General features: G+C 38.1%; 2 protein-coding genes across 2 annotated transcripts; one reads left to right on the top strand and one right to left on the bottom strand.

The window, feature by feature from the left end:
• The first annotated feature begins 231 nt into the window (after positions 1-231).
• On the top strand, positions 232-15,178 carry LOC128541170 (E3 ubiquitin/ISG15 ligase TRIM25-like). Its single transcript, XM_053511441.1, has 9 exons — positions 232-885; positions 1,614-1,709; positions 1,886-2,121; positions 9,398-10,049; positions 12,499-12,594; positions 12,719-12,952; positions 13,472-13,643; positions 13,825-13,854; positions 14,153-15,178. Exons 1-9 carry the CDS (start codon positions 283-285, stop codon positions 14,707-14,709), a joined length of 2,676 nt encoding a protein of 891 aa, XP_053367416.1. The 5' UTR covers positions 232-282; the 3' UTR covers positions 14,710-15,178.
• LOC128541165 (cilia- and flagella-associated protein 57-like) lies at positions 15,114-27,126 on the bottom strand. The gene is made up of 28 exons (XM_053511426.1): positions 26,973-27,126; positions 25,881-26,197; positions 25,392-25,612; positions 25,111-25,237; positions 24,886-25,029; positions 24,634-24,764; positions 24,349-24,514; positions 24,033-24,143; positions 23,676-23,915; positions 23,375-23,521; positions 23,069-23,230; positions 22,744-22,869; positions 22,494-22,652; positions 22,119-22,280; positions 21,953-22,003; positions 21,461-21,568; positions 20,196-20,327; positions 19,985-20,095; positions 19,630-19,740; positions 19,202-19,333; positions 18,958-19,098; positions 18,695-18,799; positions 18,287-18,418; positions 17,931-18,116; positions 17,709-17,807; positions 17,162-17,293; positions 16,942-17,063; positions 15,114-15,197 (listed from the first exon to the last, which is right to left on the bottom strand). The coding sequence occupies exons 1-27, from the start codon at positions 27,124-27,126 to the stop codon at positions 16,944-16,946; spliced, it is 3,927 nt and encodes a 1,308-aa protein (XP_053367401.1). The 3' UTR covers positions 15,114-15,197; positions 16,942-16,943.

Genomic DNA, 27,126 nt, shown 5'->3' with positions numbered 1-27,126 from the left:
CTCTTTATTTATGCTCTCAAACACCTCTTCATCTCACATTAACAGCTTTACATTATTTCCATGTTCACATAACATTATGTCACTTATGATCATGCAAATAAAATACAAAAAACAATTTCAAATGTCTCTCTCTTTTATCTAGCTACCCCTCTCGGATTAAAACTCCACCCACTGCTGGTATAAATAGAGGTCATTTTAAAACTAACTTCAAAGTGTTAGTGCTCCCTTCTCTCTCACTCTCTCTCTCTCTCTCTCTCTCTTTTTCTCTCTCTCTTCAAGAAAATGGCTGGAGCCAGTATTTCAGTAGATCAGCTTTCCGTGGATCAGTTCATCTGTGCAGTCTGTCTGGATCTCCTGAAGGATCCAGTGACTCTTCGCTGTGGTCACAGTTTCTGTAAGGTGTGTATTAATGGCTGCTGGAATCAGGAGGATCAGAAGGGCATCTACAGCTGTCCTCAGTGCAGAGACACTTTCACTTCAAGGCCTGTTCTATGCAGAAACAACATGCTGGTTGAAGTGGTGGAGAAACTGAAGAAGAAGCCTGAGGTCCAAACTGCTTCTCCTGCTCACTGTTACGCTGGACCTGGAGATGTGGAGTGTGATTTCTGCACCGGGAGAAAACATAAAGCTATCAAGTCCTGTCTCACGTGTTTGGCTTCTTACTGTGAAATTCATATTAAACCTCACTACCAGTCTTCTGCATTTAAGATGCACAAATTGACAGAATCTTCTATTAAACTCCAAGAGAAGATCTGCTCTGAACATAATGAAGTGCTGAGGATCTACTGCCGTACTGATCAAAGCTGTATTTGCTCCTTGTGCATGTTGGATAAACATAAAGGCCATGACGCTGTAGCAGTTGAAGCAGAAAGAGCTGAGAAACAAGTGAGAACTAGACAATTTAATTTCTCATTTAAACATTTCTTACTCTAACACTATTTCCTTTCTAAATGCATTTATTTAGGGAAATCTTAGTAAAGTCAAATGTGTTTGAACAAGCATCTATTAAAGTGTTTAATCTATTTACCATTACTCAGACAAAGTCATGTCCCCTTACCCCTTTAAAATTCTACTATTTACATTTATAGTAGGCATTTGGCAGACATTCTTATTGTGACATACAGAATGCTTTGAAGTTTCCGTCATTGGAAATATATCCTTATTGGAAATAGATCCTTACACTGGTTACTAGATTATTAACTATAAGTACCATCAGTCAAACTTTTTTTTTTTCGCAAAATGGGGGGGTTAACCCAAATATCTAAGAAACCGCATGGAGGTTCTAAGTGACAGACAGAAGGGCAGTCTCTGTGAAATGTGCCACTTTGAATCCAGATTGGTTAGGATAATTAAGATAAAATATTCACTTAAAAATTTATAATATAATAATATATAACTAATTGTTATTATTTATAATAGTTAATTATTTCTAATTCTTTAGTTAGTATTTTGCACATGAACTAGTCACAACAGAGCATTAACTGAACCACATTCACTCTAGTCTTTTATACCAACCACATGTGTTGTTGATTGATGACATTTTGTAATTTTCATACTGTGTATGCAAAGTATTGAAAGAAGACTTTATATTGAATATATGTTTTTGTCTATAGAGTAAGTTAAAAGAGAAACAGATAAAATCCCAGCAAAGAATCCAGGAGAAGCAGAAGAAGGTGCAGGAGCTGAAACAGGCTGTGAACACTATAAAGGTGAGCAGTGAGCAGAGACAGAGCTGCTCCTAGAAACACACACAACATGGACAACATGGAGTCATTTAGAGTCGCAGTAAGAAAGGGGAATGATAGATGAGCTTTAAATCCTGTGTGTGTGTGTGTGTGTGTGTGTGTGTGTGTGTGTGTGTGTGTGTGTGTGTGTGTCCTAACAGCTGAGTGCACAGACAGCAGTGGAGGACAGTGAGAGGATCTTTACTGAGCTGATCAGCTCCATGGAGAAAAAGCGCTCGGAGGTGACGGAGCTGATCAGAGCTCAGGAGAAGACTGAACTGAGTCGAGCTGAACGACTCCTGGAGCAACTGGAGCAGGAGATTGCTGATCTTCAGAGGAGACTCACTGAGCTGGAGCAGCTTTCACACACACACACGATCACATCCAGTTCCTCCAGGTAACACTCACTGTCTGATCTAAGCACAGCTGTTCCTCACACACTCTAAAACACATCTTATTAAAAGTTCATTGTCCTTAATTTAAGCTAGATCTCCTCCTAAACTCACTCTGAACCAGACCATCATCTCCTGGCTCATGTAGAGGGTTTATAATAATTATATAAAGGATTTATGTTTGGTAATACAGTGACAGAAGACTAATTGATATAAATATTACCACTTTACAAAAATCATGAAGCATTGAAACTGACTGATGCAACACTGCACTACAAAATTCTTATTCTATCTGCTTTCTGTAGGCTTTAGCTTCTGGACACCCATCTCCTTTAATCAGACCAATGTTTCAGACATCCAGAATCAGTGTCCATCAATATCACTCATTTGATGAAGTGATGAATTCTGTATCAGATTTAAAAAAGAGACTCGAGGAATTGTGTGAGGGAAAATCCCTCCACATGGTAAGAGGAGCTGTTTCTGCTGGAGAAACACAATGATGGACGTCTTTACTCACTCTGTGAAATGTTATTTCTTAGCAATGTTCTTGCTGACACACCTGCAGACAGTTTTGACTAAAATACAGATTTAAAATGAATAAACTGACTGTATCACTTTAAACTGTTTCCATCTTTCCATGATACTCTTCGTATTCATTTCCATTTTTTCCCCACAGTTGCAGCAGTTCAGACCTATTTGCCACTGGAGCCAAAGAGTAGAGAAGAGTTTCTGAAATGTATATATATACACACACACACACACACACACACACACACACTAAATACAAAAATACAAAGTGAAGTTCTTAAATATAATATATGATATTAAATTATTATTCCATATATTAAGGGGGAAAGGCTGTCCAATCTTGCCTGATTATATATATTTTTGAGCCATTCAGAGGTGGATTTTCTGGTGTGTTTTGGATCATTGTCCTATTGTATAATCCAAGTGCCCTTGAGCTTAAGGTCATGAACCAATGGCTGGATATTCTCCTTCAGGGTTTTCTGAAAGAGCGTAGAATTCATTGTTTCTTCAATTGTGGCAAATTGTCCAGAAAAGTCTTGAAGTTGCCCCAGACCATCACACTTCCACCACCATATTTGATTGTTGGGGTAATGTTTTTATGAAATGCTATGCTAGTTTTACAACAGATCATCTGTTCTCATCAGTTAATAGAATATTTTTCCAAAAGTCTTGGGCATAATCAAAAGTTTTTTTTTGGCAAATATAAGTCAAGCATGTGTGCTCAGCAGTGGCTTTTGCCTTGGAAACCCCCAGTGTATGTCATTTTTGCCCAGTCTTCTTTTTATTGTTGCTTGATTTAACACTTAATTCAATAGATCTGACAGTAATCAGACCTGACTGTGGCTGTCAACTTACAAAAAATTGTGGTTAATCAGAGTACGGTTATGATTCAGCAAGGGGGGCAATTACTTCCATAAAGGGCAAGGAATGATTAAACAGCTTTTTTTTCTTTACTTGGGTTATCTTACTCACGCTCACTCATTGTCTTTCCCTCTTTATCCTGTATTCAGAGTCACAGGGGGCCTAGAGCCTATCCCAAGACACCTATCTAATGTTGAGGTCTTTCTCCCTCAGATCTCAGTAACACAGACAGCTGTCTCAGTCTTAACATGAATATACAGTATTCTGTGAATTAAATCCAACAGGATCACATTATTAATCTTAATCTTTATTTTAGATTTCTGTTATCTGACTTTGGATCCCAACACGGCACATCGTAACCTCATGCTGTCTGAGAAGAACAGAGCGGTGATGTGCAGTGAGAGCGAGCAGCAGTACTCTGATCATCCAGAGAGATTTGATTACTGCCCTCAGGTGTTGTGTAAGGAGAGACTGTGTGGACGCTGTTACTGGGAGGTGGAGTGGAGCGGTTACAGCGTGTTTATATCAGTTTCATATAAAGACATCATAAGGAAAGGACGGGGTAATGAGAGTGTGTTTGGACGAAACAATAAGTCCTGGAGTCTGTTGTGTTCTTCTTCTTCTCTCTCTTTCCATCACAACAACATTAGGACTGATCTCAGAGTTCCATCATCCTCCAGAATAGGAGTGTATGTGGATCACAGTGCAGGAACTCTGTCCTTCTACAGCGTCACTGACACGATGAAGCTCCTCCACAGAGTCCACACCACATTTACTCAGCCTCTGTACGCTGGGCTTAGGTTCTATTGGTGGTTTTCTTCTACATCTGTAAGGTTGTGTCCAAAATGATGTGTTGTGTTTTGTTTCAATTCCTGCCTATTGCAGTCATCTGTCTCACTAGCACACAATTCAGCTGCAGAAACACAGCCATGATGCAGACATGCGAATACAGACAGCCCATAGATCAACAACTGAGAAAACTCACAGGTCATTTTATAACCATAGCAAGAACACATGTAACCAAGGACATGTTCCTGCATATTCACCCAAGTCATTATGTCCCTCACACTGCTTTGCACATCCACCGAACTGAAGATGGGACACAGAAGCAAAAATGTCTATCTATTTGGTATTTTTGATTGTTTAGCTGTGACCTTAGCTAAATGTAATTTGGAGTGCATGTGTTTCAGTTGTTTAGACTAATACATTTTTTAAAGGCTGCAGTATTATATAATAAAAAAAAGAATCTGTCTTCTGTAAAACATCTAGTGCTCAACATGTAAAATTATAGAATAAGAGAAATATATTCAAAATATTGCAAATAAAAGTGTATGAAGATATTTTACTAAATGTCTCCCTTGTTTTTCTACACCTCAGTTTCTTCTCTCTCGGCAGAAAGTGATGAGAAACAGATGAGACCTGTAAAGCTTTCCAGAATTAATTAATCCTCATTATATTTTACATGTAGATCATCAGCTGGTTTAGCAAGTTAAATTTTTTTACTAAAAAAAGATTTCTGATGTTGTGAAAACACGTTATGGTTGTGAGAGTGGTAAAGTTATTCCCAGTAACGTGAGCGTAATCTTGTCAGAGCAATAAGTATCTTATTGAGCCAACTCCCATCTGAGCCTGACAGATAAGCACAGAGACGTACACCCTCTGCCAGGCAGCCAAGATGTTGTAGTGTCATGCAGCATATCTACAACCTAACAAGCAATTATTTCACTCTTTTCCTCCATGTTCCATTCATGACATGCCATGACAATCATGGCTTATCCTTTGGTGTCATCCACTTTAATGTCTGTTTCATATTACTTACTTACACTCAAAAAAATGAACATCGCTACCAGTTACATGTACTAAAATGTAATATGTTTTTGTATATAATAATTTCATGTTTCCAAGATGAACATGAATAAATTATGTTGTATTTGCATGAAATTCAACAACTTAACATGTATTAGATTCAATCATGGTGAGATAAACCAAAGAGATCTTGTCACTATGAAAACCGGAAATATTAGATCAAACATCGCGAGAAGATATCGCGAGAAGAGAACACAGCGTGTTGAGAAGACAAACGTTTGGCGGGCGTGTGGAAAAGGTAAGCAGAAATTAATTCCCGTCTTTCTAAATAGAAACGAAATACTGAACATAAATGTCACCTTCTGTTAAGCGATGTTTAGTCACGTTATTTTGGTTTAAGCTATTTCTTGTATTTTTAATCACACTTAAAATACCGACGGTTATATGCGCGTGCTTAATCTGCGGTTCGGTTCTGGTTTCGGTCTGTTCTCATGAGTTGTGAAGCGAGAGGAACAAAGTATAAATATTGTTCATTTGATAAATTAAGTATCATGAATTTTATTTTAATCTATCTCTGTATTTTTTCAAAGGAGTTTGTGAGTGAAAGTGTCCTGTCTGCATCTGACTTGAGGAGTTTCCTGACCAACCGTCTCTAACCGTCATATTTAAAAGTCATAACGTACAGTTATAAAGTACAAAACGTTTCTGTTGGTGTTTAATTGTTTTTCTATGATTAATACTTATTTGTGTTGTTTTATATTTTGTACATCTTTTTAAATTGAGACCTCATTTGTAAGTTGCTGCTGGTGTAAAATAAAAATCTCTGTTTTATCCCGTTTGTCTTATGCTTCCTTCCTTCACAGAATTGACCAGGGCTTGAAATTTAAGTTTACTTGAGTTGGATCAACTTAATTTACAACTGAAAAAAAATTGTTGTACCAACGCTATTCATTTATGTTAACAGTATTAAATTATGTTGGACGCAGCTGTAGTAAATAAGTTAAATGAACCTAATAAAATTAATTTAACTGAACCTAAGACCTCTAAGAAATTCTTTCCATAATTGAGTTATGTTCATTCAACGAGTTATTTTTTTGAGTGTACAGTTTATTTTATTACTTATATTAGTGATTTGATCTTTATATCAATCACTAATTAACGAATTTTATTTTGTTTCATTTTATTTAGTGCTCTTTGACATAATCCCTATGGCATCATAGTGTGTGAAAGTCACAGGCGGTGCTGATCTAGAATGAGCCCAATAGCGGGCATACAGTTTCTTTTGAGACCTTCACTCAAAAAAATTACTTGTTGAATGAACATAATTAAATTATGGAAAGAATTTCCACCTGATTTAATGGCTCTCTTTCGGCATTATGTAATTTTGTTGGCCCAAATTAATGTTCTTAAATTCAGTCAAATTAATTTTATTAGGTTCATTAAACTTATTTACTACGGCTGCGTCCAACATAATTTAATACTGTTAACATAAATGAATAGCGTTGGTACAACACATTTTTTCAGTTGTAAATTAAGTTGATCCAACTCAAGTAAATTTAAATTTCAAGCCCTGGTCAACAGAATTCTGTGAAGGAAGGAAGCATAAGACAAACGAGATAAAACGGAGATTTTATTTTACACCAGCAGCAACTTACAAATGAGGTCTCAATTTGAAAAGATGTACAAAACATAAAACACCACAAATAAGTATTAATTATAGAAAAAATAAACACCAACCGAATGTTTTGTACATTATAACTGTACGTTATGACTTTTAAATATGACCGTTAGAGACGGTTGGTCAGGAAACTCCTGAAGTCAGATGCAGACAGGACACTTTCACTCACAAACTGCTGTGAAAAAATACAGAGATAGATTCAATTAAAATTCATGATACTTAATTTATCAAATGAACAATATTTATACTTTCTTCCTCTCGCTTCACAACTCATGAGAACAGACCGAAACCAGAACCGAACCGCAGATTAAGCACGCGCATATAACTGTCGGTATTTTAAGTGTGATTAAAAATACAAGAAATAGCTTAACCCAAAATAACGTGACTAAACATCGCTAAACAGCAGGTGACATTTATGTTCAGTATTTCGTTTCTATTTATAAAGATGGGAATTAATTCCTGCTCACCTTTTCCACACGCCCGCCAAACGTTTGTCTTCTCAACACGCTGTGTTTTCTTCTCGCGATGTTTGATCTGATATTTCTGCTTTTCATAGTGACAAGATCTCTTTGGTTTATCTCAACATGATTGAATCTAGTTAAGTTGTTGAATTTCATGTAAATACAACATAATTTATTTATGTTTATTTGGAAACATGAAATTATTGTGTGCAAAACACATATTACATTTTAGTACATGTAACAGGTAGCCAGGTTCATTTTTTTGAGTGTTTATTGAAAATCAGGGTCGAAGGGGCAGGCAGAGTTTATTACAATAATCCAGCAGTGAGGGCAGTAAAATCTGTAAGCGTGATCCACAATGGAGAGTCGAATAAACGGGCGAGTTTATACACTATTCGATTCAATTCAATTTTATTTATATAGCGCTTTTAACAATGGTCATTGTCTCAAAGCAGCTTCACATAAATGAAAGAAATTTTAAAAAAGAACATTTTTGCGTGTATGTGTGAGAAAAATGTGTCCAGATAATAATGAGATGAATGAATGAATTGTCTCTGATGAGCAAGCCAAGGGGGACGGCGACAGTGGCAAGAAAAAACTCCCTGAGATGGCAATAGGAAGAAACCTTGAGAGGAACCAGACTTAACAGGGAACCCATCCTCATTTGGGTGATAGACGAAAGACCCAGAGGGCGAGACATAAAACGAAATCCAAGAGACAGGCAGGGTCATAACACAGGATTCTAATAGACTAAATCAGTTAGGTATGTAATGCACGCAAGTAAGATACATCGGCAGGGAAGAAATCTCTGGCTCTATTTTTTTTTTTTTTTTAAGGATTATGAGGGCTCAAGTACATTATCGTATAATGTATAGTTATAACGCCACGATCTGATAGTGTTGATGTCATAATGTATGAGTGCCATATTGTTTGTCTAAGCATTTTCTTATGCATTTTGTTATTATATTTCTTCTAATAAGGATTTTTTTTTAACCGGGCATTTTTTCTTTCTTTCTTTCTTTCTTTCAAGAAAGAAAGAAAGAAAGAAAAAAATGTATTAGAAGTTAGTAATTTCTCCAAATAGGGTAAATGCAATAATAAATTACTAGAATACAGTCCAGAGGGCTGTTTCGTTTGTCAATTCATTTTCTTTTTAAGACTCAGAGATTGTAGTTATGTGCACAAACATCTCTTTTAAACAGTGGATTTTCAAACAACACCATGCGCATACAAATGACTACTGTCAATGATAAATGCAGCATTACAGTACTTGCAGCTACATGTCCCTATTAAATGTGCTACTTTGATTTGGGTCTATTTGCTACACAAAAGGTGTCCACTAGATGTCAGTATAATTGAGCTTGTAAACAAAGCTTCATAAAACAAACCTTTGGGTCGAACTGTTGGCTGAAAAGGCTTAAAATGTAAAACATCCAAAAGGCTTTATCTCGCCATAACTGCCAGCAACAGCTTATCACAGGAAAACCTAAATAGAGTAACTGAAGGTGGAGACATAAAAAACATGTGTATTAACAAAGGAATCAAGGCAGACTGAAAAGAAGGACATTGTAAAAAAAAATGTAGGTGAGGCTGTCTTCTGGTGGTCCAGGCAAAAATTCACCCATTCATTCATAATGTATACCACTTTATACTGTATACAGAGTCGCAGGGAGGCTAGCTTTTTCAGGGCAAGAGGCAGGGTACACCTGGATGGGTTGCCAATCCATCTCAGGGCACTGAGACAAAGAAGTCGAACATTTTTCATGTCAAATTGACAGCTTTACCGTGTTTACATATTAATATAACATTATACCACTAATATTCATGCAAACAAAAATTCTAAACCCTTTATACATCTTCCTTTTACACCTTTCTGCTTAAAGATCCACCCACTCTCCACTGCTTCTATAAATAGAGTTAATTCAGTGAAAACAAAACTAATTTCAGTTCAGTGCTCTCTCTCTCTCTCTCTCTCTCTCTCTCTCTCAGGAAAATGGCTGAGGCCAGTATTTCAGTAGATCAGCTTTCATTGGACCAGTTCATCTGTCCAGTGTGTCTGGATCTCCTGAAGATTCCGGTGACTCTTCCCTGTGGTCACAGTTTCTGTAAGGTGTGTATTAATGGCTGCTGGGATCAGGAGAATCAAAAGGGTGCCTGCAGCTGTCCTCAGTGCAGAGACACTTTCACTTCAAGGCCTGTCCTACGCAGCAATAGCATACTGGCTGAAGTGGTGGGGAAACTAAAGTATAAGAAGACTGAAGTCCAAGCTGCTTCTCCTGCTCACTGTTACGCTGGACCTGGAGATGTGGAGTGTGATTTCTGCACCGGGAGAAAACACAAAGCCATCAAGTCCTGTCTGACATGTTTAGCTTCTTACTGTGAAATTCACGTTACACCTCACTTTCAGATTCCTGCATTTAAGATGCATAAACTGACAGAAGCTTCTGCAAAACTCCAAGAGAAGATCTGCTCTGAACATGATGAAGTGCTGAGGATCTACTGCCGTACTGATCTAACCTGTATTTGCTCCTTGTGCATGTTGGATAAACATAAAGGCCATGACGCTGTAACAGTTGAAGCAGAAAGAGCTGAGAAACAGGTGAGAACTAGAAATCATTTCACGGTTAAACCTTTTTTATCCAAACAATTAGTCTTTTTGGCCATTTGATGTTTCAAATCAGTTATAGGAACTTAAATTAGACATAAAAGGCAGCATTTACTAAAATTATTTTCATTCGTCTTAGTAAAAATAGAATGTGTTTGAATGTGGATGCATTAAGTGTTAATTGTGTCTGAATAATCAGCTACTTAGCTCATTCAAGATTCAAGATTCAAAGAACTTTATTAATCCAGAGGGAAATTGCCTTGTCTTGGTCATCCAGTTGCATTGATTAATAAAAAATAAAAAAAAAGGAAAATTCAAGAAATAAAAATTAAAAGAAAAATACAATGAATAGAAGCAAAAATAGAATTAAATATAGCACATTTTACATATTGCACTAAAATATAATCTGTATACTGATATTGCACTTGAAATGTAGTATAAGTGAATAGAAAATAATGTTGCACAAATGTACTGATAAGATATTGCACTTGGACTTGGAACCCATCTTGAGTTGTGGGAACAGTAGTGTCCGAAAGTATTATTGAGCATTAACTACTGACGGTCCCTATCCCAGTGTGAAAGCGTTACTGAGATGAGTTATATAGTTTAATGGCCATTGGGAGAAAAGATCTCCTGTGGCTCTCTGTAGAACACCTGGTCATGATCAGTCTCTGGCTGAAATTGCTCCTCTGGTCGGAGAGAACACTGTGTAGTGGGTGAGAACGATTGTTCAAGATTGTGTGTATTTTTGACAGAATCGTTCTCCTTGCCACGACCTCAACAGAGTCCAGCTCCATGCCCAGGACAGATTCGGCCCTTTTAATTACCTTTGTCCAGTCTGTTTTTGTCTGCTGCTTTCATGTTGCAGCCACAGGATAGAAAACGACACTCGCCATAACAGATTCGTAAAACATCCGAAGAATGGCATTGCAGATGTTGAAAGACCTGAGCCTTCTCAGAAAGTACAACCGGCTTTGTCCGTTCTTGTAAAGTGCCAATGTGTTAATTGACCAGTCCAGTTGTTATCCAGATGCACTCCCAGGTATTTATACTTATAAGCATGAACAGCCAATGTAGTAAGGTGTTTAATACATTACCATTACTCAGAGTCATGTTACTTAACCCCCTGAAATTCTACTACTAATTAATTAATTAGTGTTTTGCAATGAACTATGAAGTCATAATATAATTAAACAAAACTTTTTTTAAATAAAAATGGGTTAGATACACCACCACATAAAAAAAAAAAGCTAAACAGCTATTTGATCACCAAACCGAGTTAAATCAGAATCAGATTTATTTGCACAAGTATGTTGACACACACAAGGAATTTGAGTCCTGCTGTTGGTGACTGTCAAAAGTAAAGACATACTTTACATAACAACACTGTATGTTTTGTGAAGGGGCACCTACAGTATTATTTTACTGTTTGCTGCAGTCTGTCCTTGTCCTGTTTTGTGGCTGCTCAAAACCAGACAGTGACGGATGTGCACAAGACAGATTCAATGACTGCAGTGCAGAACTATGTAAACAGTTTCTATAGCAGACCTCAGTTGGTGCAGAGAGTACATCCTCTGCTGAGCCTTTTTGAAGAAGCATTTATCTTGATCTTCCAATTTGGGAAATAACAGTTTCCAGAAGGTCTCCACAAATGACTCTTGAAAATGATTTTTGAATATTGTAAAAGGGAGTAGTGGTGAGAGGTGTCTCCTAAAGTCTATTGTTATTTCCACAATTCTGAGATTCTTTAGCTCCAGGTTGTTCTTACTGCACCAGAGTACCAGCCACTCTGGTAACCGCCGATATGCAAACTTCTTGGATGAGTCCAATTAGCGTACTGTAGTGTAATCTGCAAACTTCAGGAGTTTAACAGCTGGCTCATTTGATGTGCAGTCATTAGAGTAGATGGAGAAAAGCAGTTTGGAGAGGACATGTTTCTGGGGAGCACCAGTACTGACTATCTGTCTACTAGAAGTAACTGCACCCGGCCTATCATGCTGTTTCCTGTCTGTTGGGAAGCTGGTGATACAATATAACAAACAAAATTTGTTTATAAGTCCCTGGGCAGTCAAGGTTTTCTAGGATGTCTAGCAGCCCCATGTTGACTGCATCACCTTCTGATCTACAGATCCAACGGCAGTTTTGTGATATTATGTAGGTGGGTTAATTGCAATCCTCAATGCACTTCAAGATGACAAATGTCAATGAAACAGGCCTATACTAATTTAGTTCTGTGATGGAGGGATTTTTAAAAACTGGGGTAATAGTGGAGTTTTTGAATCAGGAGGAGGCTTTACACAGCTCCAGTGATCTGTTAAAGAAACGGGTGAAGATTGGATCAAGTTGGCCAGCACATGCTTTACGACAATGGGGGGAGAACAATTGAATTGTCTTATTCAATATGTCCAAAAAGGACATATATAATAAGACATTTTTCTCTCAGAGTGTGTTACAGGAGAAGCAGATGAAATCCCAGCAGAGAATCCAGGAGAAGCAGAAGAAGGTGCAGGAGCTGAAACAGGCTGTGAACACTATAAAGGTGAGCAGTGAGCAGAGACAGAGCTGCTCCTAGAAACACACACAACATGGACAACATGGAGTTATTTAGAGTCTCAGTAAGAGAGGGAATGATAGTGTGTGTCTGTGTGTGTGTCCCCTAACAGCTGAGTGCGCAGACAGCAGTGGAGGACAGTGAGAGGATCTTTACTGAGCTGATCAGCTCCGTGGAGAAAAAGCGCTCGGAGGTGACAGAGCTGATCAGAGCTCAGGAGAAGACTGAACTGAGTCGAGCTGAACGACTCCTGGAGCAACTGGAGCAGGAGATTGCTGATCTTCAGAGGAGACTCACTGAGCTGGAGCAGCTTTCACACACACACGATCACATCCAGTTCCTTCAGGTAACACTCACTGTCTGATCTACACACACATGTTCCTCACACACTCTCTAAAACACCTCTTACTAAAAGTTCATTGTCCTTCATTTAGTCTGGATCTCCTCTTAAATCAGATCATCAGCTCCACCTCCAACACACTCTCATGTTAATTAGAGCGACTATTAAAAAAAAATACATGAGTTTTTGCATGGCACGATCATGTTCTGTTCTGGTGTCAGTTAAAATCCAAATTATTTTTCTATATCTATAACTATAACAGTGAAACTGCTGACTCATGTAGAGGATTCACAATAATTATTTGAGGGATTTATGTAATGCATGATGGGTAATACAGTTACAGAACACTGATGGATGTAGATGCCACCACTTTACACAATCAATTTTACTTTGCACAAATCTGCAAAAGCACTGAAACTAACAGACGCAACACTGCACTACAAAATCCTTATTCTTTTATATAACTGTAACTGCAGGAAGACTTTGTTTACACACATTTTTTTACGTTTAATCTGCTTTCTGTAGACCTTAGCTTCTGGACGTCGTTCTCCTTCATTAAAAAGACCAGACTTTCAGACATCCAGCATCAGTGTCAATCAGCATCTCTCATTTGATGGAGTGAGGAATTCTCTCTCAGATCTGAAGAAGAGATTCGAGGAATTCTGTGAGGAGGAATTCAACAAAATCCCTCCACATGGTAAGAGGAGCTGTTCCTGCTGGAGAAACACAATGATGGACGTCTTTACTCGGTCTGCTGACCTTCCTGCAGACAGTTTTAACTAAAATACTGATATAAAATGAATAAACTGACGATATCATTTTAAACTGTTTCCATCCTTTACACAACCTGATGATGCTTTTGGTCTTTTTACTACCAGAGCCACAGAGCAGAGAAGATATTCTGAAATGTACGTTCAACACAAACACAAACACAGATATCTTGGTTCATTTTATTGAGTGCCAGTGCATTTAAAGCAGCTTAGTGAACACAGAAAAGCAAGTCATATTTACAGTACATTTAAATATGAATTAAATAAATAAATATTTATTAACTGCTTTACTCTATCTAATGTTAAGGTATTTCTACTTCAGATATCAGTGCACACAGACAGCTTTCCCAATTTCCATATGAATATACAGTGTTCTGTTAATTAAACCTAACATGTTCCTATTTTTCAGTTTGTTTTTTTTTTGTTTTTTTTTTAGATTTCTGTTATCTGACTCTGGATCCAAACACGGCACATCATCATCTCATTCTGTCTCAGAAGAACAGAGCCATACATGTGCAAAAGAAGTGCAGTGTGAGAAGGCAGCAGTACTCTGATCACCCAGAGAGATTTGACTCCTGCCCTCAGGTGTTGTGTAAGGAGAGTGTGTGTGGACGCTGTTACTGGGAAGTGGAATGGAGCGGTGATGGTGTTGTGTCCATTTCGGTCTCATATAAAGACATCAGCAGGAAAGGACGGGGTAATGAGTGTGAGTTTGGGCGAAACAATCAGTCCTGGAGTCTATGGTGTTCTTTCTCTTCTTCTTCTTTTCTCTCTTTCTGGCACAACAACATTGAGACTAAGCTTAGCGCTCCAACATCCTCCAGAATAGGAGTGTATGTGGATCACAGTGCAGGAACTCTGTCCTTCTACAGCGTCTCTGACACGATGAAGCTCCTCCACAGAGTCCACACCACATTCACTCAGCCTCTGTTTGCCGGGTTTGCCCCACACTGGTGCACTGGTTCCACAGTTAGGTTGTGTGATCCAGAATAAAGTGTGTAGTGTTTTGCACTGCATTTTTGTCCGTGCCATATTTACTGTTTTTGACATCTGTCTCACGCCCACAGAATCCAGCTGCACAAACACAGTCACGATGCAGACATGCAGATAATTACAGCCCACAGGTCCAGCCCAAAACTGAGAAAGTTCGGCAGCTCGAAGGCCATTTTGTAACCACGTTCCTGCAGTTAGTCTAATTGGAAATCACAGGTGAGCTTAAGGTAGCTGCAGTTTAAGGGTTTTTATTTGTTTTTTTACTGCATTCCTCCTAGTACACATTACACACACACACACACACACTTCACTTGGTGAGTAATGATGTGTACTACTGTGGAATAAACTTGTGGGTATGAGCTACATACTGTACTTCAATCTGGTTCTCTTCATCACTGTTCTGTTTTGTTGATGCTCTGATCAGCACCAGGATAGAAAGATAAAGTAGTAACAACTTCAGCTGTGTCTCTCTCACTTTTACTTTGTTCCTGCACATAAATATCCATCCAACATTTTATTTTAATTAAATATCATAAATGAGAAATTATGAATAAATGAATTGTTTAATAAGACAGAAGGATTGTGTTACTATTGAGTTATAGTGGAATCTGTAATCCATTATGTGTGTATTATAGTGCGTATACCTATATATATACACCTGTCTGCACCTCACACACAAGGAAGTAACTCAAAGAAAAAAAAAGTCTTTCATCTCTAACATGAGGATTTGAGAAACAGGTGACACCTGTAAAGTGTTTCAGAATTAATTTGTCTTAATTATATTTCACATGTAGACTAAGCTGCTTTTGTTACTGTAGATATGTAATTTAACTTTAAAACAAATTAGAATGTTTTCTTGTTTTGTTTTGACAAAAAAATTATTATTGTTAAGCAAGTGTTCAAGTTAGTCTCAGTAATGTAGTCGGAATCTTGTCAGACTGGTTAGTAACTATTTTAGACAACACCCAACTGTCACACAAGCGGACAGATGAGCACCCTCTGGCAGGCATGAGAGACGTCATATTGTCATCCCTCATTCTGTAGAACGTAAAGAGAAATTATTGCTCCCTTGTGTGACACATTCCATTCATGCCACACCGGCATGATCACAGAACTGCAATAGCCATTGAATAATCACGTTCAAAGACATTCAATTATTTGAATCAGAGCACAATCAGATACTAAAGGGAATTTTTTCCCTTCTTTCTAGTTTTTATGTAAAACAGTCTAGGCTTCTACATCACCTATGTTTAATCACAATCTTATTTTTATCTCCTTTGGTCTTGTAGTAAATATATGGCATAAACTATACATATCATTTTAAAGATCTGGGCCCGTATTCACAAAGCTTCTTAAGCCTAAAAGTTGGTCCTAGTGACGAAATTCTTAAACTTAACTCCTTTAATAGTATATTGTGTTATCCAAAACAGCGGATAAAAAATGCTGTAGCTTAAATAACCATTAGCAAGCACATTCCTATAGGCCATAAAATACTATAAGCAATTAAATGATTTAGAAAGTGCTTTAAAAATAGTGAACTACAATGACACCGCAGTTTCCACAGAGAGGTAGAGGGGTAATGTATAAGTTAATTAAATAACTGTGCTTCTTAAAAATGAGGAGTTGACATAAAAGTGACATAACTTAGATTATTGTCACTTTTATGTCACTTTTATGTCAACTCCTCAATTTCAAGGTCAAGGTAATCCAAAGTAAGGTTGAAATACTAAAGCAGGTTATAATCAGTAAGCAATGACAAGAAAAAAAAAAATCAACAAAACCAGGAAAGTCTTGATGATGACAAAGTGGCAACAGAAACATGAGCATGTTTCTATCCAAGGAAGCAGTTTGCTCCATGATGCGTCGTCCCATGAGCTCATACACCTTAGAGATTTCTCCAACTACTGATTGGTCAATTTGGTCGGCCAATTTCTCAGGTTCTACCCATGAATCAATTATGGATACTGCTGATGCTGCAGAAATGTAAATTTTAAAAAGAACATATGATTTTAAACATGGTGTTCAAAATGCTGTGCCTTAAAAAAATTTGATTAAAAAAAAAAAAAAGCATGTTTGATGTTAGCAGATCAAGCTATGATGAGCAAAAAGTCTCCAATTCTGTTTATTTGAGCAATGATGAACGTAAACAAGTGAGCAACATGGCAGATCTCTGAGGTGGTTCGGAAAAAAAACCTGAAACAGGCAAAAACATTGATAAGAAATCTATCATACCTTCAGGAGCTTTGAGCTACTGTATCTGCTTGTTGTTGTTTTTTCTCTGGAGTGACCACCATCCTTTTCTGTTGGTCCTTCAGCCTGATCTGATCTTGCACCACTGCTCCGACTTTCATATACTGCAGACATCACACCAAATCAGGTATAGGTATCTTGCACTGAGTATGTCTGTCTGTGTATATTTGTTTGTGTGAATGTACATGTGTTATCATCTTACATTTGCTTCTTGGATGTAATTCCTATGGATATTTATAAAGTACTCTTTCAGCTTCTTCGGCTGCTGGATGAATCGTGAGCAGCTTTCAATGTCGTCCCTCATCTTTTTAGCCAATGTCATCAAGTTTTTAACCTGAGGAAATACAAACATAACATACTGTACAATCACATATAATTTAATTATTAATTATTATTATTATTAATATGTATTGCCAATAATATAGGAAATAATTACAAACTGAAACCTGGCACTGAAATAACTGAAAATCTTTCAGTTTGTCGAAACAATATAAAATAGAACTATTTTGCAGATAACTTGAAAAAGGGTTTTTTTTCTTTCTTTTTTTTTCCTTTTCAGGAATTTGCTTCTGTTTCCTTCATATTTCTTCATGTTCCTCCTGTACCTTTATATTTGCTCTTGGTTGTATGTACCACTTTCCTCGGTCTCTGCGAGTCGCTTCCACTAATACCCCAGTATGCAGCACCATGCACTCTTGTCTTAGTATCTATTATTGATCATGAACACATCATAATGTGGTGAAACAAACCTTCTGTCTCTCTATACACAGTTCTTTTTCCTTTATGATCACCTTCTGCCTCAGGTCAAACATGTTTTTCAGGTTGATCTTGTCCACCTCAGACTCAAGCTGAAATAAATAGTTAATAGACTTTTAATTTCATTTATAAGTCTTTAATTGACATGACCATGGCCCTGTAAATGCTGCATATAATTCTCCCATATACTGCACTCTCACACTGTTCAAACTCACCTTGCTGAAGAGTTGTTTTTTCTCCTGAATCTTGTCCTGCAGTTCACTGAGTTCAGGATCATTGCTCAGTCTCATCTGTTCTTTTTGTTCTTCCTTCAGTCCATCCTGCTGATTTTTGGTGATGGTCAAATCTGCCTCATTCTGTTTCTGCTCAGGCAGTTTAACCATGTCTTTAAGATGGATTTTCTACAAGCACAGAACAGACTGCCTTTTCCTTTTTTTTATTTTTTTAAAATTATTGTTTATAGAAATGCAATAACTGACTAATAAAGCTGCACACTCTATTATTCAAATAGCATATTGTATACAGTATGTACAGTATAGCACAAATGAAGTGTATGATGTTTGAATCTCACATCTGCATCCTGGATGTAGTTTTTGTGGAGCTTTTTAAAGTTCTCCTTCAGCATCTTTGGCTGCTGAATGAAGCCTGAGCAGGTTTTGATGTCGTCCTTCATCCTACACACCAAAGTCTTAATGTCTTTGACCTGGGGAAACCAAATCATCACATACAATGGCAAAAATGGTTATGCCGTTTATCTTTGTCTACTTGCCCAATCCTGGCACTGGAATAACGAGTCATTTAGTTCGTCAAAAATATATTTAAATAGGAGTTATTATGCAAGCAACTTGGAATTAGAAAACTTTTTTCTCTGTCCAGGACTTTATATTGCCCTTTGGTTGCATGCATCAATGGATGTTTGGAAGTTTATCTAAATATCTATTATTAAGCATTATACAAAGAATGTTGTGGTGAAACAAACCCTCTGCCTTTCTATACATAGCTCTTTCTCCTTCATGGTCAGCTTCTGCCTCAGGTCAAACATGCTCTCCATGTTGTTGATGACCTCATCTGCTTTAACCTCAGGCTATAATAAAAAAAAAAGTTCGTATTGAGATTTAATATACAGAGTTGTTTAATGCATGCAAGCATGTCAGAGTCTAATAAAAGGATTTTAATGTGTACTGTATATGCTAATGTCAGTACAGTACATCAGGCAAAAGCTTTGATCTCTATTAATCATACCTTCAAAAGGGTGGAGCTTTGTGCTGGTTGAATGTTGGCATCCACAGCCAGTTTCTTCTCTGGAGTGACCACCATTGTCTGCTGTTGTGCCTTCGGCATGGTGTGATCTTTCACGACCGCAGTCTTCGCTCCGACTCTCACCTAGTGCAGCCATCTCACTTAGTCAAGTATACAGTAGGTATAAAGAGCTTGTGTGGATATGTGCATATACAGTATTTATGGTGTGTGTGTGCAATAATCTCACATCTGCTTCCTGGATGTAGCTTTTATAGAGCTTTAGAACATTCTCCTTCAGCAGCGATGGACACTGAATGAAGCTTATGCAGATTTTTATGTCTTCCTTCATGCTTTCCACCAAACTCTTTATGTTTTTGACCTGAGCAAAAAAAAAAACATCACACACGATGGCAACGGTGGTTAAACTGTAATGCTTACTGTTTTAAACACCAATAATATGAGTAATAACTCCATCGGCACTTTCATACCAAGTCCTCACTTTGTCAAAACACTATTAAATAAGAACTAAGGAATTAAATTTTCTCTTTTCCACACAGAGATCCTTGTTACTAATTTCCCGTTGTCACTAATTCCCCAGTAAGCAGTGAGCTCCATGTGCTTTGTTCTAAATACCTATTATTAACCATAAACAAAGCGTACTGTAGTGAAACATACCATCTGTCGCTCTGTAGACAGCTCCTTTTCATTCATGGTCAGCTTGAGCCTCAGCTCAGATATGGTCTCCATGTTCTCCATGTTGATCTCTTCAAATCTGTTCTGCAGTTGCTTTAGAAAAAAAAATTTGATAATACCATTATATAAGAAAATGTTATACTTAGGTTGTGATGAAGATTTAAAATAGTTTATATACTGTATACTCCATGCAAGCAAGTATATTAAGGTCTAATATTAGAAGTATGTGTTCATGGGAATCTCAGATATAACCTGAGTGAGTGATCTAAGGTGCTCCTAACTATGAACACAAATAAAAGAATCAAAATTTAAGAGTTAATTAAGATATCCAACTTACCATTAAGACCTTGGAGCTGTATGATTGCTGAACATTGGCTTCCATAAACTGTTTATGCTCCATCAGCCTGATGTGATCTTGCACAACCCCAGGCTTTGCTCTGAGTGCTACCTAGTGCAGTCATCACACTCACTCAGATATAGGTATACAGTGTGTGTGTGTGTGTGTGTGTGTGTGTGTGTGTGTGTGTTTATATGTTCGTTAATCTCACATCTGCTTCCTTAATGTAGCTTTTGTGGAGCCTGATGAAGTTCTCCTTCAGCTGGCATGGCTTGTGGATGAAGCTTAAACATTCTTGAATGTCAGCCTTCATCCTCTGCACCAAAATCGTCATTTTTGTGGCCTGAAGAAATGAAGACAAACAATATTACCTATGGTGAATCAATCAGTAAGGAGGCTAACAAAACACAATTAAATTAAGGCACTGTTGTTTTTTTGTTATTTTGTTTTGCCCTCTTGTGAGTCTTCCACACTCTGTAAAATTTATTTTAATTAACTTTTTTTGAAAACATACACATATTTTACACCTTTTAATCAGAAGTGAATCTTTATTCTCATAGGGCTGCTTTCAGGGGACCAAACAAGTGAAAGTTAGATGGAACAGGATCAGAACTATAGGGAGGATACTTTAACACCACAAAATGATGTTTTTGCAGAGTGTTGACAATGTGTGCAGAAGTATGCGGACGTGCATCATCATACAAGATCACAACACACTTGAATAGCAATCTTCTGAATTTAATCCAAAGTTTAGGCTTTTATCAGCTCTTCAATAAATATCTCAGACTAACTTTTTCCTAAAAATGTTTCCAGACTGGTCCTAAAGAATCCCAGAAAACTGTAAACATTGATGAATGTTCCAGCTGATGGTTGACTTTCAACTTTTCCTTGGTTAGCGACATCCTCTGGCATTTACTCTCAGGCTCGTGGTGAGGAATCCATGTCTCTAATGATTCTACCATCCTTAAAGGTATCCATAAAAGTTTTTTTTTATGATCTTCCATGAGTTGTTTTGGCACCAGGTACACCCTCAAACTGCAGTAAAATGAATCACTGCATCCTGCTCTGCATGCTGTTTTGCACCACAGTTACAAATGAATTAGTGCCACATGTTGCCACTAGCACAGCAGTGACTGGGGAGAGGGTACCTTGAAAGGAAAGCGCTGATAAGACATTGTCCAAAGTCTTCAGGTATAGGCTCCAAGCCTTCCTTGAGTCTGTACAGAATAAGCGGTATAGAAGATGAATGAATGATGAACGATGTATTCTGTCCCGGACCCTGGTCACCGGTTTCATATTCACCCATTATCATTTACCATATACGTACATTTTATTGTAAGCTTGTGAAGTCTTATTGTACTTCAGCCCCATGCTTGTCTACCGATGATTCAACTACTTGTTACAAAGAAGTACAAGAAAATTTCTAGATTATTATTATTAATCACGATTCTTTGTGCTTAATGCAGTAAAACATACCTTGTTCCTCTCCATGTACAGCTCTTGTTCTTGATGTTTCAGTTCCTGCTCCAGGTCATGTATTGTCTTCCTTTTTTTGCTGTCAATCTCCGCTACCTTAGCCTCGAGCTGAAGTTAAAACACCTTCTGATCAGCTACCTAATAATAATAAAACTAATAATGATAATACTCACTCACTCACTCACTCATCATCTATAACCCTGGACAAGGTGCCAATCCATTGCAAGGCACATACAGTACATGCTCATTCACACACTACAGGCAATTTGAGAATTCCAATTATTCTAATCTGCATGCCATTTGGACTGTAGGACGAAACCGAAGTACCTGGAGGAAACCTACCACGCACAGGGAGAACATGGAAACTCCATGCACACAGACCTTAAGGCGGGAATCAAACCGGGACCCTGAAGGTCAAGGCGCTAACCAGTGCTTGACAGTGCTTGATAATATTATTATTAATAATAATAATAATAATAATAATAATAATACCTGACTGGACCCCTGGCACTGTTCCTGTAACTCTTCTTTTAATTTCCAGAACTGTACACACAGACAAGCACAAACGTTAAGTATTAATCTGTGAAGGTGTGTCAAATCACATCACGAGGATACGAATTTGAAAACGTGGCCAGGCATTTCCATGCTGCTCACACACCTTGTTCTCCATGAGTTTCATTTCTTTTTCTGACTTCGCTTTGCTCTTCGTCTCTGCCTGGAGCTTCTGTTCATACTGAAGGATAACATCTTTGTACTCTGAGTCGATGTTCTTTTCCAGTTCCTTTATCCTCTTCTCAGCTTGCTGCAACTTATTCTCTTGCTGTAAAGCACAAACCCTACAAACGTTTAGGTCCTAAAGCTTAAATAAAAATGGATCCTTATCCTCTTACCAGAGTCTAAGAGTAAGCATTCGGAGTACAATGTCCACCTATATGTTCTATTTGAATATAGAATTTAAGCTACTTGTATACTATAACAATAATGATCAGAGGCATGGTCTGGAGATGACAGAACAGCAGTGTAACATCCTTACGTCATGGAGCCTGTCATCAAAGTGCCGTTTCATATACATAGTGCACTGGTAATTCATTTTCTCCTGCTCGTTCAGTATCTCCATATAGTACTGCTGCATGGCCAGCATGCTCTTTTCCAGCTCTTCATAATTCTGTCCCTCCTTCTCAGCATTCAGCTCCTACAGTAATTACATAATATGGCTATCTGAGATCATGTGATACATATTCCATCAAGCTATATATTGATTACTCAAGATATAAAGTTCTAACCTGGATTTGGCTTTTTAGAGCCTCGATCTCCTGGCAGAAACTTTGTCTGATTTCGTTAATTCTGTGCTCATGTTCCTGCTTTAGCAGCGCCACCTGATTGTAAGCATCTGGGTGTATGCGCTGTTTCTGGAAGATAAACAGAGAAAACTAAAAGTCAAACAAAGCAAAGCTGGGAAATCATACTTGGCTTGGAGAAGATCTTCCACCAAAAATGAACCAGGGACCCAGGAGCTGTGAGGTCGAGGTAGCAGTTCTACCCAATCTCCCTATTGAGAAATGTGGTAGTATAAGTGAACTCTTATTCCATCAGTTTCACATTGAATACCTGCTTCTCCAAAAAATCTTTGGTACAGAGGACCTCCTCCATGTCTGCAGTTTCTTTCCACATGCTTAAAGTGCATCCCCCCTGGTCATTGATTATCCAGATGTGGAAGGAGCCATCAATTGAGGCAGTCAGCAGATACTGATCATCAGGTGTGATGGCCATCTGTGTACAGAGTGAAAGAAAAATGAGATGATAAATCGTTCACTGAGGACAAAGCAAACATTGTGAAAATAACTCCTGGTGTATCAGGATGTTTTTTTTTAGTCATTACTGGTATTACGACACTATGGTAACATACACACATACTTTAGCGATAGAAGCGGAATCTGCCTGATACTCTATCCAGGATTTCCCCTCTTCTACTGGGTACTGCAGCACTTTCACAGAACCAGCAGCCGTTCCAGCGAAGACTGCTTTCCCCGAATGAGTCATGGAGATGACGGTGCAGTCCACCTCATCTGTACTTTTTGGTACAAGCTGCAGTGCCTGGTAAAGAGCAGAACAAGACGGTTTATGGTACAGAATATAGTACATAGTACTATACAATCTGTGTAGCTGAGTTGCTTTATAATTGTAAATTTAGCCACCTTACTCAGTTTTTACTTGCCTCTTTTTCTTGGAATTCTTTCAGCGTGAAATCGCTGCCTATAGCGAGAACATTCCGAGTGTCAGGTGAGAAGATGGCATCCACGAATGTACATGATGTCTCTGTGCTCACAGTCTCGTAGGGGCCGATCACAGCCTTCCATGTGTATGAGGAGATGTTCAGAACTTTCCATACAAATACAGCGCCATCCACCCCGCACGACACCAGATGGTCATCTTCGCTCCACTTCAATGACTTTATCTGAAGTCATATCAAGGTATTTGAGTTACTGTTATTTATTTGTGGTCTTAATGTTTCAAATGTGATTTTTTTTTAACCCTTCTGCAGTCAGGCCCTGTGGGAAAGAAACCTACTGACCTTTTCAAGGTGGCCCTTAAAGTCCACACAGTTGCCTGTTCTGACATGGAAGACGCTTATCAAATTGTCGATGACAGTGGCAAACATGTTGCCATCATTGTTGAAGACACACTGTGGACACATGTACATTGAACACACCTTTATTTTATTTATTTTTTTATTTATATTTTGTTTATAATAACTTTCTGCTTAAATTTCAGATTTATTAAAGTATTATGAGATCTAATATATGGAAATTTATTGATAACATACTCGTGGTCCCTTGTGTGTACAGTATACACATATGACTGTATAATTTAAGTTAGTGAACACCCACCACACTGCAGTTGAGTATGTTGAACTCCTTCACAGTGCGGAATCCGTCAACCAACATGTTCATGAGGCAGACTTTATCGTTAAAGCACACCAGCAAGGACAAGCCATTTGGGTGCAACGAGATGCATTTTGGCTCTTCTGGAAAAGTCTTGTTGAGCTCCAGAATACTGTACAGAAGAAGAAAAAAACTTTATTCCTTTTCTGTCTATCATTTTTACTCATCTTTCATAAAATTAAATTTGAGCAAGATGATGTGTGAACATTATAAAGCATTTATAGGTCTTACTTGGTCTTGTAGTTCCAGACGCGGATGGAGTTGTCCTTAGAGCACGTTGCAAAGAGGGGTTTGGATAAACAGGTGGACAGATCGTTGATGCTCCAGGGGTGAAACAGGAAATCAAAGTCGGCCCGATTGTCCTGCAATGAAGTCACATTACAGTGAAAATACTGTTTGGAATGCCTTTTGTTATTCTATAACAAGGTGTACATGGCTTTCTTTATCATTATAAACCCAGCACACCCCTCGTTGACCTGTTACCTGACTGATCTCAGTTGAGGTGATGCTGAAGTGATAGACCTGGCCCTGGCATGTGCTTATGGCCAGCGTCTGCTCTAATGGACTCATGCACACCGCGGTGATCTCCTGCAGCTCTGGTTCACTGCTGCACAGGTCCTCAGGGATCTGTGGAACAAAAGGACTCATCTTTTAGTGAATATTTAAATAAATAACTTTTTTAAGTTTCTAGTTTAAGAATGCACTTACTCTTATTTCCATGGTGCTTGTGTAGTCACACTTCTCTGTTTTTTCATAAAGACACACCACTGGTCCAGCTGCACAGACAAAGCCTTTAGAATATGTTGTAATAGCAGAGATACGTTGCAGTGCAGGTATAGACGAAGTGGACGTGTCCTGGTCCCCATTCTCTTCTTGACTGTTGAGGGTCAGAATGAAAAAAAACATATTGTTGGAAGATACAAGCATTGCGACTTGATGTTATAGAGCTTCTCTGGATCTCTCCTTATTGCTACCTCTGAGAAGAAGTCCTCTTCAAATTGTGCCGGTTTCCAGCCTTCAGCATCACCAGTTCTCCTGTTTCTTTCCCTAAGATGATGCAGTCCTCAGACATCCATGTATGGGAAGAGACGTTTTTCAAATCTGTAAATGAGCCTGTCCGATTTATTGACTCATTCTCCAATTTGAAGATCTCGAAAACAGAATTTCCGGTCACACAAATCTGGGTGTTGTCTTTCGGATTAAAGCTAACCTAGGATTGAGAAAATGCAACCATCTCTATAAAAACTTTTACTTAAAATTCACAACTTGAAATTGTTTTTGTGTCTAAGGCAAATGAGACGCAGGGAGACATTTATGTGACCATCAGATGTGGCTTAGCACACTGTCAGTATGAACAGAAACACATACCACAATGTTGTACATTACAAATCTAGCAACAATAAACATTATTAAATAAATAATGATAAGCAAAGACAACTTGTCTTTATCTACAACCATGTGATATTCAGAGTTTTTACCTGACTAACAAATCCAGCACTTGTGCTCTTCACAGTTGCAATGACCTCATTATTCTCCCAATCCCAGTAGAAGAGGGTCCATTTAGGTTCTCCAGACTGGCCCACCAGGTACTTGGAGTCAGCAGAAAAAGCCATACAGACAAACTCATGGTTGCTGTCGTCTGTTAGTACCTGCCTCTTGGAGCAGTGTTCGCACTGAAGGTCATAGACAGTGATGGTAGTGCGTTCTCCACGCTCAGACACTGCCAAGTAGTGCCTATCAGGGCTAATAGCCAGTGCCTTTATGCTCTGTGGCCCCTCTTGGTATGGCATTGAACCTATGTGGAAAAGTATTTAGGTGCGAGGATTGCACTATGGTTGAATTTACCTTATAATTATTATCCTAAAAAACCTGACATTTTAACTCCTGACATGAAAACTTGGGACAACAAACATTTGTTACTTAAGTAAAGAGAAAAAGTGACAGTTTCACCGATGGTTGTGTTTAGGAAAAGCATGTTTAAACAAGACAAATAGATTCTTCCTCTCCCACCTACCCAGCTTCCACCCCCAGCCTTCTCTGGGTTTTTACAGGTACATACATCTTTTACCCTTATTCTCTGAGAAGGTGAAACTGTAACAATTTCTTTTATTTAGATTTAAAAAATAGAGCTAAACCTTGCAGCCCACTAATAGCTACTGAAGGAGAGCTATCTGATCAGGCAGGTTGGGGGTTCAAGTCCCAGCCATGTCATGTTTTTAACTATATTGCGGGGAAATTATCAAGAAGATTATCATATAAGAGCGATGTCACCAGGTGTATATGGGGAAATAACATTTGATTTTGTGAAAGTGTATGTCTAAAAGAAGAGTGACACAGAGGGAAACTGAGTAATGCCAAAATGCGTGCCAAGAGAGGTAGTTTAACGTGTTAGAATGTACATTTTGAAGACCTCTAAGGCTCATGCAAAAGGGCACCGTGCACTTGGGAGAGAAAAATCACTGTCATATTGAATTTTTCTGATAGTTTATTGGATAGATGTTTAGGATGTTTTTTGTGTTATTTTTAAATATCACACAGGAAGTGACACTCTCAGCACTCAGCAGGCATACCTGGGATGAATTTTGTCCATCGTTGGTGTATGTTATAGCACACACAGTTGTTTAGGCTTGGGAAAATTATGGTTTTCTCATCCAAAAACAGCAAGTCCTTTATTCTTTCTTGGCGCACGCTGTAAATGTGGTGAGGTTTCAGTTTGACCGTCAT

Source organism: Clarias gariepinus, chromosome 2 (genome assembly GCF_024256425.1).
Source record: "Clarias gariepinus isolate MV-2021 ecotype Netherlands chromosome 2, CGAR_prim_01v2, whole genome shotgun sequence".
NCBI classification, from domain to species: Eukaryota; Metazoa; Chordata; class Actinopteri; order Siluriformes; family Clariidae; genus Clarias; species Clarias gariepinus.
The sequence above is the reverse complement of the archived record's forward strand: the minus strand, read 5'-3'. Positions and strand labels throughout refer to the sequence as shown.

What these genes read in the sequence shown, in the direction of transcription:
- LOC128541170 (XM_053511441.1), top strand. Translation starts at nt 283, where the DNA reads ATGGCTGGAGCCAGTATTTCAGTAGATCAGCTTTCCGTGGATCAGTTC. An exon ending in AGGCTGTGAACACTATAAAG is followed by an intron (nt 12,595 to 12,718) that starts GTGAGCAGTGAG and finishes GTCCCCTAACAG; the next exon opens with CTGAGTGCGCAGACAGCAGT. An exon ending in CAACAAAATCCCTCCACATG is followed by an intron (nt 13,644 to 13,824) that starts GTAAGAGGAGCT and finishes TTTTACTACCAG; the next exon opens with AGCCACAGAGCAGAGAAGAT.
- LOC128541165 (XM_053511426.1), bottom strand. Translation starts at nt 27,126, where the DNA reads ATGACGGTCAAACTGAAACCTCACCACATTTACAGCGTGCGCCAAGAA. An exon ending in ACATACTCAACTGCAGTGTG is followed by an intron (nt 24,144 to 24,348) that starts GTGGGTGTTCAC and finishes ATGTGTCCACAG; the next exon opens with TGTGTCTTCAACAATGATGG. An exon ending in AAAGCTCCACCCTTTTGAAG is followed by an intron (nt 18,800 to 18,957) that starts GTATGATTAATA and finishes TTTTTATTATAG; the next exon opens with CCTGAGGTTAAAGCAGATGA.